This window comes from Papilio xuthus, unplaced genomic scaffold, assembly GCF_000836235.2.
Source record: "Papilio xuthus unplaced genomic scaffold, Pxut_1.1 DF827756.1, whole genome shotgun sequence".
In the NCBI taxonomy this organism is placed as follows: domain Eukaryota; kingdom Metazoa; phylum Arthropoda; class Insecta; order Lepidoptera; family Papilionidae; genus Papilio; species Papilio xuthus.
Window position 1 is genome coordinate 5,682,759 of NW_013530893.1, and position 18,375 is coordinate 5,701,133.

The 18,375-nt window shown below is 34.4% G+C and overlaps 1 protein-coding gene across 1 annotated transcript; it reads right to left on the reverse strand.

The window, feature by feature from the left end:
- Positions 1 to 30: 30 nt before the first annotated feature.
- Positions 31 to 10,104, reverse strand: LOC106116115 (indole-3-acetaldehyde oxidase). The gene is given in 16 exon segments (XM_082930797.1): positions 31 to 101; positions 231 to 344; positions 808 to 1,000; positions 1,506 to 2,269; positions 2,808 to 3,003; positions 3,321 to 3,504; positions 3,731 to 4,221; positions 4,497 to 4,787; positions 5,219 to 5,509; positions 5,616 to 5,740; positions 6,239 to 6,341; positions 6,627 to 6,850; positions 7,452 to 7,798; positions 8,620 to 8,777; positions 9,167 to 9,333; positions 10,062 to 10,104. Coding segments are annotated over 16 exon segments (3,762 nt in total).
- Between the last annotated feature and the right edge of the window lie 8,271 nt (positions 10,105 to 18,375).

Here is an 18,375-nt window from a genome sequence, read left to right on the forward strand (position 1 = left end):
AACATCTTTATTTTTAAAGAAAGTAAACGATCAGTAGAAAAGGAATTCGTCTAGGCGTACATCTGATTTCAAAACATTCGTTTCCAATGTGTACGGTCCATCTAAAAATACAAAAGAAAAATTTATATTTTTTTAAAACTTATACTAAAAAGAAATAAAAAATAAATTCATCTAAAGCTAACAAAATCACAATCTCTTTATTATCAATAAAAATAAAAATATCAACTCACCGACATCAAACCACTGATTCTTCGAGTAGCCAGTGTCCACGCGTGATGCAGTAATGGCCTCGCGCAAGGCAAAAGCAACGCTCACTGCGAGACATATCGGAGGCTCACCTACAGCTGCAAATGTCATAATCTAAGTAAACAAACAGTAATAAAAAAATACACATCCCTCCAGAGAAGAATAGCACAACAATGGTAGAGTCCGACCCCTTGCCCAGTGCACCCGGAGGAGAGGACGCACAGAAATAGAATATTTCCCCTTCGTATGAGTCCCCTCCTGGTACATGGGTACCATTCATCGTTTCCTTATTAGAAAAGGGTGGACAGGAAAAAAGACTAAACTTAGTCTTCCAGCACACTAATCAGACGAAATTCTGATGCATGTGTTCCAATTCTAGTGATTTTCTAACAAAGGCAGGATGTGAAGAAGTAGAGTAGGTGGGAGAGACGAGGAATAGGAAAGGGAAATACAATCTTTCTATACATCTACCGACCTGTGCAATACATCTGCTTGTGGCAGATGCATATGGGTATCGGTCACTTCATAATTTATCAATTTTACTAAAGTCATACAACGAACCTCTAGCTCCCAAAGTTCCGACTGGGTTTATTGAATTCCTTCGTAACTTAACTCTAAAATCAATTGGGATATCCTTAGCTAACGGCACATGGTAATTCCAAGAACGAGTTGTGAGTAATTCTCCAGTTTTCTCATCGTAGATTTGTTGTTCACACGTCCAATAACCTATGCCCATTACAAACGCTCCTTCTATCTGGAATAGCATACAGTGATTCAGAATTCTTGGAATCTATCGTAAAGATATAATTAAATTACATAGAACAGGAGTGGCCTAAAGGTAAATCTCTAGTTTAATCAAGTTGGCCACCTCTACCTTTGAAGCTGTTTTATGCAAAGGCTTTTTGGTGATCTATGCTTAGCAGAATTCAGAAATACTTTATACAAATGCTTAATTAAGGAAGACACTTATAGATATGTGACATGGAATTCTGCGGGGTTAGACAAAGGGCATTCGCTTTCAAAGCGATTCCCTAGCGAACTTCAAAAACGTATGGAACTGACGCGCGATAATCACGTGACTTATCGAAAGTTATTCTCAGTTCTATATATTTTTGATGTTCGTTCTGAAAACGCTTTGGAGCGAATACATTTTCTTTAATCCCTGTTGATTTCTGGAAATTATTCTTTAGTAGAAAACAAAACACATCTGTTATTAGTAATCAAATCAAAAGACAATTTAAATAAGATAGTTGTATAACCTGACCAACGTCGATTTCTGGATTCAAACTTAATCCAACATCCTCTAGTATGTCTACTCTCAAAATTTCATGTTCTCCTGTTAGAATGTCCAATTCAACTTCAGTTACCACCGCACCAGCAGATCTGTGAATTTCTTCATCATTCGGTGTCACTCTATAGCTAGCTTGGAGATTTATACCAGCGGTAAACGCAGCTTGGATAAGAATTTCCCAAATTGGATTATTTAATTTATCTCTTATCGTTGATAATCTATCTAAAATTATTTGACAGCATTTGATAGCACCAAAGCATATCGCATGCGTTGTTCGGCTACTACCAGTGGTCGAACAATTCGGATTAGAAGTTACGTCATAAGATTTGACTTTCACTTTGTTTATAGATATATTTAATATATATGCCACCGCTTGAGCGACTTTCGTATTAATACCTTGACCTATTTCGATGCCACCATGTTTTACAACTATAGTACCATCACCGTGATAGATTGTGATAAGTATATGATAGTCCATGATAGTTCCAGCTGGCCAACTCATCATAGCAACTCTTAAACCCCGTTTCTTCCAGCGATTATTTTTATTGAATGCCAGTATTTCTTCTTTACGTTTTTCATATTCACTTTCATCGACAAGATTTTTAACTATGTCTACAACATCGGTAAGTAATGGATTTAGATTCTTCAATCGTACTTGTATTGGATCTAAATCTAGTTCGTAAGATATTCTCTCCATTATGTGTTCGGTTAGAGCTATAGTTTCCAATGTACCTTAAATAAAATAAATCCTTTTATTGGACTTAGTCTACAGATATTAAAAGAATATGTCTAGTAACTTATTAATGGTATTATAAGGTGTTCTACTAATTTTAAATGCGAATGTTTAGATGGATAGATGTTTGTTAGAAGGTATCTTCGGAAGAGCCGAATAGACCTCGATGAAAATTTGCATACATATAGAACAGCCTGGAAGGACACATAGGATACTAATTTTGTTTTTTTTATTCCACGCAGACGGAGTGACGGGCGACAGCTATTAAATATAAATGTGGAAAGGTAACTGCACCAGTAGGAGTAGACCTAGGAAGATATGGATAGTTTACGTGAAACATTAAAAAAAAGTGGCGACTGAAATGATTGATAAATTGATCTGGTGAACGAAACCTACTTCTTCTTCTACTTCGTCGTTACAGTATTTTCATACTGGTCGTGGTCATCAAGCATCAGTGACCCGCTTTACCAGGCACCGCCACTCCTAAACTACTTAGATTGTGATAAAGACCAGGTGATGACGAATAGATAAGCATACCTGGTGATCTAGCGTAAGTATTAGAAGCAGTATCAGTGGTGACGGTGTACAATTTGTACTGCCATCTGGTGTTGTTGTAGCAATTCTTGATCGCAGCGATACCAAACAATGTGACAGTATCACTAACAATATAACCATGGTCTTCATAAAGCTTATATTCCATGTATTGTATTTCACCAGCTTTGTCAACTCCCATCTGAAAATTTGTGAAAAGTGGAAGAAGATGCTTTATAATTCTTTCTTATAAAAGTAATTTATACTCGGCATTATTAGGAGTATGAGGTGTTTTTATGGGTGAGGTGCTTGATAGCCTAGAGCCTAAACTGGTCTGATTTTATCGAATGAGGTGTATTGTATGCGTATTCTTTACATGATTATCATTTCATAAACCCATTTAGGTTTTAATATTCCTGGTTTAAGTCACAGTGTTACAATTATTCCTATAGACTCCGAGCTTCTCACTGTGGATCTATAGTGAGCTGATGATGATGTTATGATTTTTGTACCAATCACCTCATATTCCAACGAGTACGGCAACCGTTTCCCCATGACCCTCATATTAGCGTCCATACTCATGACAAAGCGACACGCGCGACTTCTAAGATGTGTAACCAGAGCACACGCGCACGCTACCAGTCCGTTTCGAGTTATTTTAGCACCATAAGAACCTCCACAACGAGGTATTGTGATATTAATCCTGGAAAGAAAGATGAGTAGATTGAAGAACAAATAAACTATTCGTTTTTTGGTGCACTCTATAGCCATTTTTCTATACTCGAAAAAACTTAATTACACAAGACTGAAAGAGCTGGTATTTTCCCGCGAGCTGGGTTGGATAGAATGATCCATGTCCTAGCAAAACTGTTATAAAATTGCTGATTGTGGTTATGTTGTATTTAGAACATATATGATCTAGTGATTACCTGTTTTGTTCTATCTTGAGCATTTCTGAAATAGCAATGTGTATTTGATTAGGCCATTGACTTGCTGGATACACATCTATACCATCTTCTGTGCACTTAGTTACGCAAGTTTGAGTCTCCATGTGGTAATGATATTGCCAATAAATACTTTGTTTTCCTTTGATTACTTTCTTTATATTTAAACCTCTACCTCTTGCTGGATAGAACATTAATAAAGAAACACGTTCAGGTTCTCTTGCAAGCGCGTCAGCGATTGTTAATATAGGTTGAGATTTGATATCCTTGTATTTTGCTTTAACTAATTTAGTAGCTCGATTTGCTAGTTTCTCTGATTCGGCGACTATAATACCGATTGGTTGATCGTAGTATTTGACTTTCTTGTCACATAAGATTTCTTCTGAGATCAGAATTCCTGGGACTTTTTTTGGCAGAAAGGAATTTTGACCAGGTATGTCTTTTGCTGTGTATATTGATAATACTCCGGGTAATTTCTGTAAACGTATTTAGAACGTGATAAAAGAGCAAATATACAAAAATTTGTTTAAACTGATATATAAACACGGCTAAACACTCACGTATATTAGCCGTGTTTATATATCAGTTTAGTATAGATAGATAGCTAAAATAGAAATGTAATTATATAACAACCACCTTCCACTTCCACACTCAGAGTAGCTAAAAGTACCTAAAGTATCATAGTGTGAATTTAATTTGAGGAGAACAAAGGGACTGTCTTTAGTAAAAACTCTCATGACATTACACTTACCAAAGCTTCAGTCGCATCAATACTTTCAATATCTCCACCACAAACATCAGCAGTTACAAACGCACAGAACAATTCATTTGTCTCAGTCGCAACATCGTTACAGTACAAAGCTTCCCCAGAACATTGTACAAGTGATTCCAACTTCGGCATCGGTTCATTCAACGGCCAAAGAATAGGATTCGTGTCGTATACTTCAGTTCCTTTTGATATAGGACGTGATTTTCTTAAATCCATAGCACCTGAACGATATTTTGGTTTCAATTTGTCTCTTGGTATTAGTGTTAGTAATCCCTTTAAAAAAAACACTTTGTCTCAGGAACAGCCTGCCAGAGGCATAATTTGAGACCCCTTTCCTACATTTTTCTTTTGTGGAAAGGATGAGAAGATACATTTGACGGTAGAGTGGACGCATGAGGAGGGGAAACATTTCCTTATTGGTGCGTCCCCTCTTCCATCGATTAAATGGACGCTTTGCTATTTTTGAGACTTTAACCGGCCGTTTACTTATTTGTCATTTTATCATTTTTTATTCAATAATAGTCCTTTCGTCTTAGACAATTCTGACGCCAATTTGGGTCAGTCTAGTTGGTTTTAAATTTTTTTTATAAAGTAAAATAGACATTGGGTGACTATTTTTTTGTCTAATTTCAGAAATAGATTTTAATTTCAGAGTAATAAGTCTTGATTTAAAATTAGCTCAAAATTAGATTACCATTCCTTACCTTATAAAATAATCCCAAAGCACATTTTTTTCTATATTCTGCTTTTGAATTTCCCTTTATTTCTTTCACAATGATTTCTTTCTCAAGTACTCTGAGCGCTGATTGCAATGTTTCGTTTGTAAATAATTTCTTTCCTCGTAGAAAGTCTTCAGTATTTTTAGCATGAACGAATTCATCTGATAAACCTCCAATTACTATAGCAGAGGATAGCACGATCTCTTTGTCTCTGTCTAATTCGTAAAGAAATGCTGCGTTGATTTGCGCAGGCGCATTTTGTGATCGCGGCATAACCTAAAATAATTAAATTTATAAGATTTTGGAAGGTTTTTCTCAAACACTTTGTTTGAAAAAACCTTTATTATTTAAATATTTTTCTAATAATCTTTAGTAAAAATACCTTAAAAGATACGAAATTATAATTCAACGACAATGGCGGTAATTTTATTTCTGTCAAAGTCTTTCCACGCATGTCTATGGTTAGAAAATTCTGTAGATCCATTTCCACTATCTGCTTGTCATTTCCTATGGATAAAGAATAAAATGAATAAGTTAATACGTGCTTAAATTGAATCAAATATAACTTAAATAGCTGTCGTCCGCGACTCCGTCTGCGCGAAATAAAAAAAACACAAGTAGCCTACATGTTCTTCCAGACTATGTTCTACATGTATGCCAAATTTCATCGAGATCCGATTAACCTTTCTGGAGATACCTTCAAACAAACATCCGTCCATCCAAAAATTCGCATTTATAATATTGGTAAGATATTAATAAGAGAAGTAAGATTTTATTATTAACTAGCTATCGCCCGTGACTCCGTCCGCGCGGGATAAAAAATAAATGTTGGCCGATTCTCAGACCTACTCAATACGTTCACAAAATTTCATGAGAATCGGTCAAGCCGTTTCAGAGGAGTATGGGAACGAAAATTGTGACACGAGAATTTTATATATAAGATTATAGTTGATCTTATTTCATCATTTTTAATATATTCAAGTAGTGTTTAGTTGAATTACTTACTTATAGTAACTGTTGCACTGACTACTTCAAATAGTAGAAAAATATCTGAAGCGAACACTGGATTTCTATGCTTTAGCATTAAATTACCACCAACAGTTCCAATCTGAAAAATTTAAAAACAAATGCAATTTTTTGAAGATAAAAAAACGTAATATCGTAAAATATATTACGCGAACATAATAAATATATTTGCGGTATCATCTAAAATCAATTTTTGAAATTATTGTTTGTCTGTCCGCTAGTTCTTGTTTGTTTCTGTTAAACTCACGAATGTGCAGATTTAAACGATGCTGGCAGGCATTTTAGGCTTATTTTTTTCTACACTGACAAAGTTGCTAGTTTAAAAAAAAATAGGTTAGTTAAATATTCAATAGATGGAGCCACTTACATTTCTTACTGGCACATGAGCAACTAATTCTAAATGTTCATACATTTTATTTAAATATTTAAATTCTTCTTTCTTCTCTGATATTTCTTTGAAGAGATCCATCACATCTGTTATTGTCATTCCAGCACCGATTACTAAATTTTGGTCTATGTAATAAGTTTTCAATTGGTCAATAGAACTTATATCTATCAATATTTTTGGATGTTTTAATATCGGAAATACACCTGTAACGAATAAAATCATTTTATTTGTTACTTCAATTTCTAACAATGACTTTACAATTAAATTTTTGCAAAATTATGTTTCATCACTATTTGTTATCAAATAATAATTGAATCATATTTTTCATACGTATGTTTTTATGTATATGAGTTTATAAGGATGTCAATCTTATATTGACCTCATGGAACCTAAAAGTACGCTTACACAAACACACGCACGTCTTACTAATATTATAAATGTGAATTGCATGGATGGATGTTTGTTTGAAGGTATCTCCGAAACGGCTAAACAGATTTTAATGACATTTGGCACACATGTAGAACGTAGTCTGGAACACATAGGCTACTTGTGTTTTTTTTTAATTTCGCGCGGACGCAGTCGCTGACGACAGCTAGTGCCGCATAAATTAGAACATTTTTAAAACCTAGTTTAAGAAAAGGCACTACCTCGTATAATAAAGGTCTCAGCTACCAGACCAGACCAGAGGATGCAGGATCCTAAAGTAAGTCTTGATTGTAAAATTTTGAGAATCAATAAAGACAACAACAGTCTGCTTTATTGTATTTATTAGTTTATGGACAAGTAAATTACCAATCTCCTTACCTTTTCCTGTATTACCGTTGATTAACATATAAGAATTAGTCCCTTCAGTTTTAAAAACTTTAAAAACATCTTCAAGTTTACATACTTTGTACCAAACACGACCATCTTTTAAATTAATCTGCTTCATTTTATCATTAATTTTCTCTTCTATAAAACACCAATCATCGCATTTACTGCTACAAGCTTTGCTTTCACAAAGACTTAAGTCTTCAATGTCAGGTATATCTTTGGCAAAACTCTTGAAAGCATCAAGTATAGGTCGATATCCAGTACATCGACATGTGTTACCACCCAATGATTTCTCTATCTCGTCTTTGCACAGATTATAATTCTTTGATTCTAGTAAACTGTAATAAAAGAACTTAATTAATTACATAACAGTTAAAATTAAAATACTTTTTCTCGTTAGTAATGCTCAGTCAATCTGGGGAATTACGTTTTTTTTTTTAAATATTTTTAATTTACTAATATTTCTTGTACCATACCATCTAAGCTGTAGGCTTGTGCAAGGATATGGTTTACGACAATAGTCGAATGGCAGGACTCGAAATTTCAACCACCTGATAGTAAATCCATACCCTTAACCATTAAGCTATTGGCGTTTTAATAAATAAGAAATTATATAAGTATGGATGTTTGTTTGTAGGTATTTTAGTACAGTACATATCTCGCGGAAAATATGTAGAATATCTGGAAGCAAGGAGCGTCGGTGGCTCAGTGGTCAAGCACTTGACTTGCAATCTGCAGGTCCTGGGTTCGAATCCCGCCATGTACCAATGTGTTTTTCGATTTCCGATTTACATATGTACATTTATCCGACATTCTTACGGTGAAGGAAAACATCGTGATGCAACCTGCACATATCTGAGAAGAAATTCATAGATATGTGTGAAGTCAACCAACCCGCACTTGGCCAGCGTGGTCGACTATGGCCTAGTCACCCTTAACTTAGGGTAGGCTCCGAGTGGGGACGTATAGTGATGATGATGATGATGATCTGGAAGAACACTGGCTACTAATTAAGTTTAGTTTTAACTCCTAACGAAAAGTCGCGTAGATTGTTTTTTTAATAATTGCGACAAAGCCGCCCATGTGCTTCCAGTGTCATACAAGCAAAGAGTATAGTAAGTATACTATAGAGAGTGTCAGCTGGGAACGATAACAATACCTGTACATACTCATAACCCATCCTGGACTGCAGTACCCGCACTGACTGCCATTGTACTCCGCCAACGTCTTCTGTACGCGATGGTAACGCCCCCTACCACCAACACCTTCCACTGTTGTTATCTCCCATCCCTCACACGATGTTATTGATACTAAGCACTAAATATCAACATTTTTATTGAGTACAGTACGTAGTATAGCTTAACCACAGAAGACAGCCGTGAAGTTGAAGTAATTCTACGGTTTGTCTGATTAGTGTGCGTTCCAGAGGCCTAATTTTAGTTCTATTTCTCTTCCCACAATTTTCTTATGGAAAGAGGAAGACAATTTAATGGACAAGGGGACGTTTGAGAAGAGGAAGTAAACTCTTTATGTACGTCTCCCCCTGTCTCTATTAAATGTAGCCAACGCATTTGAAACTTTTTAATTTGCTGTTGTTAATTTAATCTTTTAAATAAATCAATGGTTGCTTTTGATAAAAAGTGGTAAACAAGCAAGCAATATAAGCATATTAGTCTGCCTTTATCCTACGGAGAGTTGGTACTTACCGAATTAACAGAGAACGTTCTCTTGTTACCAAAGTTGTCAATGTTGGTAACCGCGACAATGCATGCTCCGCAACCACCCTCTTAACACATGTACTTCGTACCGCGAAGATTGAGTACATTGCGTAGGTAATCGTTGAGAGAGACGTCAGAGTCTACTTCAGCACCCACTGGAGTAAATATTGAAGTTAGTTTTATTTTATAACTGGTTCCTGTAGATGACTTTGATACGACATTTGATAAGTGGGACACGCTGTGTAATACACAATATATATACAGCGTGTCCTAAAGTTCAACGATAAGCCGATACTGGTGTATATCCAGATCGATAACTATAGGGGAAAATACTAAATAAAACCAACTCTTTTTGTTTTAAATTACCCATTCGTATAATGATATGGGTTGCTGATAAGGAAAAACCAACATTTAAATTGTTTTTTTTTTAATAAAGCTATCTTACTAATATTACAAATGTAAAGGTTTAGATGGAGGGATGTTTGTAGAAGGTATCTCCAGAGCGGCTTAACGGATCCTAATGAAATACTAGCGGACCAGACAGACGTTGTCCTGTCTACACGTCTTTAATTTAAATAAATTAATATGAAGTTAATATTTGATGAAAATTGTTAATCTTAACAATTCCCAGATCCCTTTGAACACACACAAAAAATTTCATCAAAATCGGTGCAGTCGTTTGAGAGAAGTTCAGTGACATACACACTCACAGAAGAATTATATATATATAAAGATGGCATAGATATGTATGAAACACAGTCTGGAAGAACACATAGACTACTTATAAAGTCTTTTTTATTATCACGCCTACGACAGTTAATTTTTAAACAAATGCAACATAGTTTAGCTTGAAAACAATAAGTAAAAAGCGTATATTACTTACCAGAGTATTGTCTACCGTTCACACTGAATGATATTCTATCCATAGCCGCGTCTTTATCTATACTAAGATCTGGATCATAGCATAGTGTTATAGTAAATTCTACATCGTAGGCTCCTACGTAAACTAACATACGTTTAAAACACAAATTATTAGATTAATTGCGACGCAAACATAAACATTCAATAGTCAAACAAATTCAGTTATTTTTAAAGTTACTTTGATATTTATTATTATAGTATTTAATAATTCGTAAAACAAGGTGTAACGGTGGGTTTCTGAGACCAAAATCCCCGTTTAAAACATATTTTATCTATGTTTGGTCAAAGATGACAGACATGACGATATCTTATATGTATATAAAAAGAAAGTCGTGTTAGTTACACTATTTATAACTCAAGAACGGATTTACCGATATGGCTGAAAATTGGTGAGGAGGTAGCTTAGAGCCAGGAGACGGACATAGGATACTATTAATTCAATTTTTTTTTTTCGAATTTATGCCTTGAAGAGTTGCTTTTTATTCAACTTACTAAAATTATAAATGCAAATGGATGTGATGTGGATGGATGGATGCAGCCATCGGCTACACCCACCGGCTACACTAATTAAGATTTTTATATATCCACGCGGATGGAGTCGCGGGCGACAGCTAGTGTTTTATAAAGAGATTTTGATCTCACAAAGCCACGGTAAACCGCAAAATTGTGACTTACGATAGTTCACGTTGGAGCAATCGACATATGCATTCTTAGTTCATTGAAACGCATCAAAGATTATTAAGGGTGTTACACACTGGTCGTTTTAAATATTGTTCATTATTACTGTAAAATAGTTGTAAAGAGGTTTGTTGTTTAACCAATTTTTGCAAATAACCATTGTTTTGTTGTTAACGAACTGAGAATAATATTTGTCACTAGCTGCCGCCCGCGACTCCCGCGCGGAATTAAAAGAAACAATTAGTAGTCAAATTTCATGGCATTCAAACAAAAATCCATCCATACAGTCCATCTAAACCAGTGGTTCCTAAACTTATTTTGTCTACTGCCAACTTTGAGAATAAATATTTTTTTAGCGCTACCATATTTTCGCGTATTTAAAAACCATTATAACTTCAAATTAAATTAATTAATTATTGTGACCTATATATGTATATTAACGGAGAATTCTAAACGAAACTTTTACTATGACCCGCAACTTAAAACCTGTAGCGCCCAAAAGGGGGCGTTATCGCACACTTTGGGAAAGACTGATCTAAACATTCGCGTTTAATATATTAATAAGATGACACTCTGATAATAAAATCAAATGACATCTCACTAGTCTGAATCGGTTCAGTCGTTTAGGCTCTAGGCCTTCATAAATGTACATACATACATACGAACATAAAACACGGTTGAATAAACCATAGTGCAATTAGTAAGTCATGCAAACACAGATGCAAGTGTAAAGTACTCTTAGAGCATTAGTCGGAGTTATTGACCATAAATTTTTCTTTTTTTTTAATAGTAACGGTGAACAAAACTGTACATGTCTGTTAAAACATACTACGACCATAGGAATAGTGTTTTTCCGAGTTGTTTATGTAATTTTAAAATTGTAAACATTTTTATTAATCACTAGCTGTCGCCCGCGACTCCGTCCGCGTGGATACATAAAAAAAACTTAATTAGTGTAACCTTAACCCATCCATCCATCCACATCACATCCATCTAAACATTCGCATTTATAATATTACTAAGTTAAATAAAAAGCAGCGATTCAAGGCATAAATTCTTAAAAAAAAGAATAAAATCCTATGTCCGTCTCCTGGCTCTAAGCTACCTCCTACCAATTTTCAGACATATCAGTAAAGCCGTTCTTGAGTTATAAATAGTGTAACTAACACGATTTTCTTTTATATATATAGATTGTCTGTGCCAGCGACTTCGTCCGCGCGGGAAAAAAGCTAATAACTAGCCTATTTGTTCTTCCAGACTATGTTCTACATCCATGCAGCCGTTCTGGAGATACCTTCAGACATCCACATAAACATTCGCATTTATAATATTAGTAAGAACACTAGATATTATGAAATGTAATCATATTATAAATTAAAAAGATAAGCACAAAATAATCTTTCTTTGAAATACAAATGAATTACAAAATCGTACAAATTAAATTCACAAATATTCAGTTAAAAATAACATTTATTTTATTAACGTTTATTAAAAAAGCGTAATAAAACCACATCTCTCCATTAATTCGTAAAGCTTAAAATAATCCGTTAATATTTTTTACAATCTCGTAGCCTTTTAGGACGATAATTAGTGAAGCCTTAAAATAACTTCATAGCAAAGTTTTTATTAAAGACACTACAATTTTGATTATGTATATAAATTCATTGATATTTTAAATGTAGAAAAATGTTTTTAAAACTACGAAATAAACATTCATATTTTTAATTATAATAAGATAAGTAGACAGAGTCATAAAAATTGAACTAACAAAATGCGTTTTTTTCGATTTAATTTATTTTATAACCTAACTTGCAAGCCAAACTTGGTTAAGAAAATCATTCACCACAACTTTTATGTTTTTTCCTAGCTGTCGCCTGCGACTCCGTTTGCGCAGTTTAAAAACATAATTAGTTAGCCTATGTTTTTTTCCAGACTATGTTCTATATGTATGCCAAATTTCATCGATATACGTTCAACCATTCTGGAGATACCTTCAAACAAACATCCATTTCAACATTCGCATTTATAATGTTAGCAAGATGTATTTACAAAATCCTCGTATAAATAAAATAACCTATAAATGTTTAAAAACGTATACATAATCTGTAACTTTTTATCTTGGCTCCAAAACGACGATGCTTTTGCCCTTTAACGAGCCGCTTACGATAAAATATGATCCATTATTTCGCTGTCTGTCTTCGAAAGCCCCTTGTTATGATGGTCATTTATATGGTTGCTTGTATTTGACATGTTTCTTTTTTTGCAACTAACCATAGATTAGACATAAAGGAAGAATATTCTCTTTTTTACCTACTATCGTTATCTCTTTCATTCCCTTTAACAAAACAGAGACAACTATGTTTTCATTTATTTTTAATTATTAGTGGAACGGAATCAATAACGACTTTAATCATTCACCTCAATAAATGGACTGGCTGTAAGACGTAGACGTATTATGTGACTATTTGATTTTCGCCATTTTGACGCTGATGGTAGCGTTTTCTAGCGGTTGTGTGGATTCGAAATAATAATATTGATAGAATTAATTGTCACGTAACATCAAAATACGCTTTTAAATCGATGCAAAAAGTATAATTTCCAAGCAATAGCCTATCCATTTGTAGAATGGATTAAATACATTTTTACATACGGGTAATTGGAAAACAAAGGAAATAAAACAAACCAATTTTAAATCAATTTGGATATCGTAATACGGCTTTGGAAAAGCCAGCAACGAATTGTTCAAGCTGTTTCATTGATCCGTTTATCCATTCAATTACACATTTTCTTTTATCAGTTGCTCTAACCAATACGGCCAGGTGGGGCGACCGCCCAGGGCGCCCGTCACGGGCGCCAAAGTCGCCCATAAAGGGGCGCTTACGGTGCCCCCTGGGTGCCGAAACTGCTACAACCGGCCCTGATCACTTGCAATTTTAATTAATATTCAACTTGCTTTTATTGTATCTATAAGTATAAAAATAAGACCTAGTCTATTATAATATTATTATATCTGTGATAGGCTCAGGGGTTAAAGCACTTGACTTGCAATATATAGGTCCTGGGTTCAAATCCCGCCATGTACCAATGTGTTTTTCTATTTCCGATTTACATATGTACATTTATCCGACGTTCTTACGGTGAAGGAAAACATCGTGATGCAATCTGCACGTATCTGAGAAGAAACTCAAAGATATGCGTGAAGTCAACCAACCCGCACTTGGCCAGCGTGACTGATTGGCCTAATCACCCTTGACTTATGGTAGGCTCCGAGCCGCTCGGTGGGGACGTATAGTGAGCTGATGATTATGAATTATTGCTAAGGCAAAGATTACAATAAAGTGAATTTCAGAAACCAACATACCCGTTTAAAACATATTGTTAACTATTCAACTATTAACAATTCGTGCGAAGATGTTAAAGCGGCCTCTACCACTGTTAACTTCTAAAACTCGTTGCAATATTTAAAGAATAATTTTCATAAATCATAAACATCAAGCCGCAAGTCAAATCTTAAGTTCGAGTGTAAACGTCGCAAAGACAATGAGCCGAAGCGAAACGTCTAATTGAACGGCAATTTCTCGCCGCCACTTATCTTGGTATTGGTTCAAGTTAAGAATATCTCTACTTCTTTACTGTTTTAATCATTTAAAAATGTAAGAATTGTTACTTCTTATTTATTTAAGAATAGCTATTTCCCGCGACTCCGTCCGATATATTAATTAGTAGCCTATGTGTTCTTTCAGACTATGTTCTATATGTATGCCAAATTTTATCAAAATCTGTTAAGCCGTTCCCGAGATACCTTCGGACAAACATCCATCCATCCATCCACCATTTTTAATTCATTTTAAAAAAAATGTTTTAGGCTCTGTCTCTCTTTATCAAGTCAAATATCAGATTGATTAGTGAGGGGACATAAACGTTGACAATAAGACTAGTGTTGCTCCGATACACCGTCACTTCAGATTTTCTTCCAAAAGTCACAATCCGCTTCAGCGTATGACTTGGATCAACCTCTCTGCAGTCAATTGGCCGCTGCATCGTTTCCTGACTACTACGCTAGCCAACTGATAAAATACTCCTTCATTTAACTTTCTATTTACAACGCTATTTGAACAGTAATCGACTTAACAATTCTTTATTCTTTCTTTGCATTGGTTTTGTCGAGATTCGTTAAAAAAACTTATGTCGATTTAATTAGTGACCTTCTAAATGCGAATGTTTCGACAGATAAATAGTGAACGGCTTTACGGATCTCACTAGAAGAATGTAGAACATAGTCTGGAAGAACACATAGGCTACTTATTAAGTTTTATTTTAACTCTGCGCGGATAGAGTCGAGAGCAACAGCTAGTTAAGCAATATCACGATGGTTTTAGCCCCTTTTCTTTTTTACCATACCTTTCTTGCTACAACTACGGCATCCCTTTCTGTCTAGCGCCCTGGGCGGTCGCCCTACACTTGTACTGATTGTACTAAATCTTAGTCTTAATAAAAGTGTACAATGTTCACAAGTGACATAAATTAAACAATTCACGTCATAGTTTTAATTCTGTTGAATGTTTCTTAAGAACTTTGAGCTGACAGCAAGATGTACTCTTACTGCAAACTAAGACAATAGGCTACTACGTTACTTTGCAACGAACAAGGCATAAGCGATGAGCGGTTTATCACAGAATACATTTACTTACAAAACAAGCCTGTAACCCAATAGAGGTACGCAGAGACCACGGACATCCATTTGGCGTGACCAAACTAACCTCTGCAATCCACTTTTCTCCCTTTTTTAAATCCGCGCGAACGGAGCCGTGTGCGACAGTTAGTATTTAACATATTATAATGTGCTTAAGCCACTTAGCTCAAAAACCTAGTAATGTCATTTAGGCAAAAAAAATAATCTGTCTTATAAAATAACTAGCTGTCACCCGCGACTCCGTGCGTGTGTTTGTCTAAAAAATAAAAATTTAGGGGTGGACTACCCTTAACATTTAGGGGGATGAAAAATATATGTTGGCCGATTCTTAGACCTACTCAATATGCTAACAAAATTTCATGAGAATCGGTCAATTCGTTTCGGAGGATTATGGGAACGAAAATTGTGACACGAGACTTATATATATGATTTTGTCTTCCATAATCTTGTGACTTGGACCATGCGATTCTAGGTCCCGCGCTCTCTGGCGTCTCGTCGCGACTTCGTTAACGAGCCCCCGCTAACAAACTACCCCGGACACGTACATTTGTTTTACACTACGTTTACATTGCACCATACTGACTACAAATATCCACTAATCTATCTTTATATAACTTTTATACTTAGGGTAAAAGTCGATTATAATTTCTCTATTTTAGAGCTTCGACAGCAAGAAATGTCTACTGTTAACTGCCAACTTTTAATAGACGAAAAAAGTGATTAAAAAAAATGACGATCGGTCACTTCTTGTTCATCCAAACTGACATCTAGTGACTTGTTTTTAAGTGGAAATGTGGTAAAGGTACGGGCTCAGTTGACTATTCCCTCTGCTCTTAAAGCCCGACACGTCATATTTAGAGAACGCCCTTATATTCTAATGTGTCATCTCTTCCCTGTCATGTAATTTCAAATCGATATATCCACAATTGTATATTTCACGACAAACTGAACAGCGTATTCGTACACCTGACAAAATATTATTTTTTCCGCCATTTTGCACATGTCTTGTCAACGGAATTCGAAGATTCGACAGTTCGCAAATAACCGCGGGTTGCCAGATTCGGAAACATATTTACATAAAAATATAGCTGTCTCTTTTTTTTAACACAATGAAAAGGATGACTATTTTTCACGTGTTTCAGCAGTGTTTATAAGAGATTGTAACGAAAATTATATCCTATTTTACTTTTACAGTTTTTATGAACCAAAATACGAATAAAAAATCATAAATACATTATTTAAAAAATCTATTTCATGCACGAACTGTTTCAATTCCATAAACTTTACGATTTTAAAGCTTAGTTTAAATCAAAAAATCAACTGTAACGCTGATTTCATTTCTGTGAAATCGAGATAAGAAATTACTCGACTTTGTTATTGCGTTTTCCAATTAATCCGTAGATATTAAAAATGGTATGAATTTATTATTAAGGATCTTTTAATTATTTATAAATTTCGACGATCACCTGTTGCTTTTTAAAACAACTTTAAAAAAAAATATTTTTCAGATGTTTTTCCCCATTTGTGCAACGATATTTATATTTTTAATAATAGCAACACCAACATCGTCAAATGACACAAAAACCAAGATGGCGGTCGCGCGTAAATATTTAAAGATAAATCCCGATACTTGCAAATGGTGCAACATGAAAGAATACGTAGAGAAATTAAAGAAACAAAATCAAAAACCTGGAAACAAGAAAATAACGAAACGACCACAAACACATTTTGATTATGATAATCCATACCACGGTTCTGCACACGTCGATAACATAGAAATGAATTTAGGAAGGGAATTCTTATCTGAAATATTAAACAAATTGCCGAAGAATAAATATTCTTTAAAATATTATTTTGCTTTTTATTTCTATTCATTTCTTATTTACAATACAAGGAAAAATATCATCAGCTCACTATACGTCCCCACTGAGGGGCTCGGAGCCTACCCTAAATTGCGAGAGACTAGGGTATAGTCAATGCAGACCTAGAGCGGGTTGACTTCACACATATCTTTGAATTTCTTCGCAGATATGTACAGACGATGTTTTCTTTAATCGTAAGAACGTCGGGTAAACGTACATATATAAATCGGAAGTTGAAAAACACATTGGTACATTGGATTCGAAGCCAGGACTTGCAGGTTACAAGGCAAGTGCTAAATGTCTAAGCCACTGATGCTCGTAAAAATAACAAAGACATTTAATTTATCGTAAGATTTCAACCATGCAGCAATTCAATTTGCAGAATAATACAATATATTCTAAGATAGAAGACAGATTCAAAGGACTTAATAAACTTATAATTTTTACATAACTTTTCTATTATTTTCCAAGTCAATAAAATTACACGCTTAATTTGTTTTGAAAATTAAAAATATACTTATTTAAAAATATACGTTCTTCAAACATTAGTTAGTAGAAATGTTCAAACAAAAAGATGTTCATACAATAATATGTTTTATTATTATATTATGTATTGCACGTTTAATTTCAAATTTAGAAATAGAAAGAATAAACGATCCGTTTCAGACGAAAATTGCGAAGAAATTAATAAAATATCTCGATGAGAAAATAAATGAATTACCAAATGAATATGTACAAAGTGATGAGAAAGAGAAGAAATTAATCCAAGATGAGAATAGTAATGACATTAGAGCAATTGATGGATTGACGTTTAATAAAATATTAGTGAAAAGAATCATACCTCACGGCATGAAAACTAATTTCGGACGCCATTTTGGTAAAACATTTTACAAGCCATTAATAAGATTCCATAAAAATGCAGATAAAAAATATACTATCCATAGAAGTGATAATTCAAATTATTTTATCACGACAAAAAATCAAACAAACAATCCGTACGTATTAAAATTAATAAATTGGATGAACACGAAATACAAAACTTT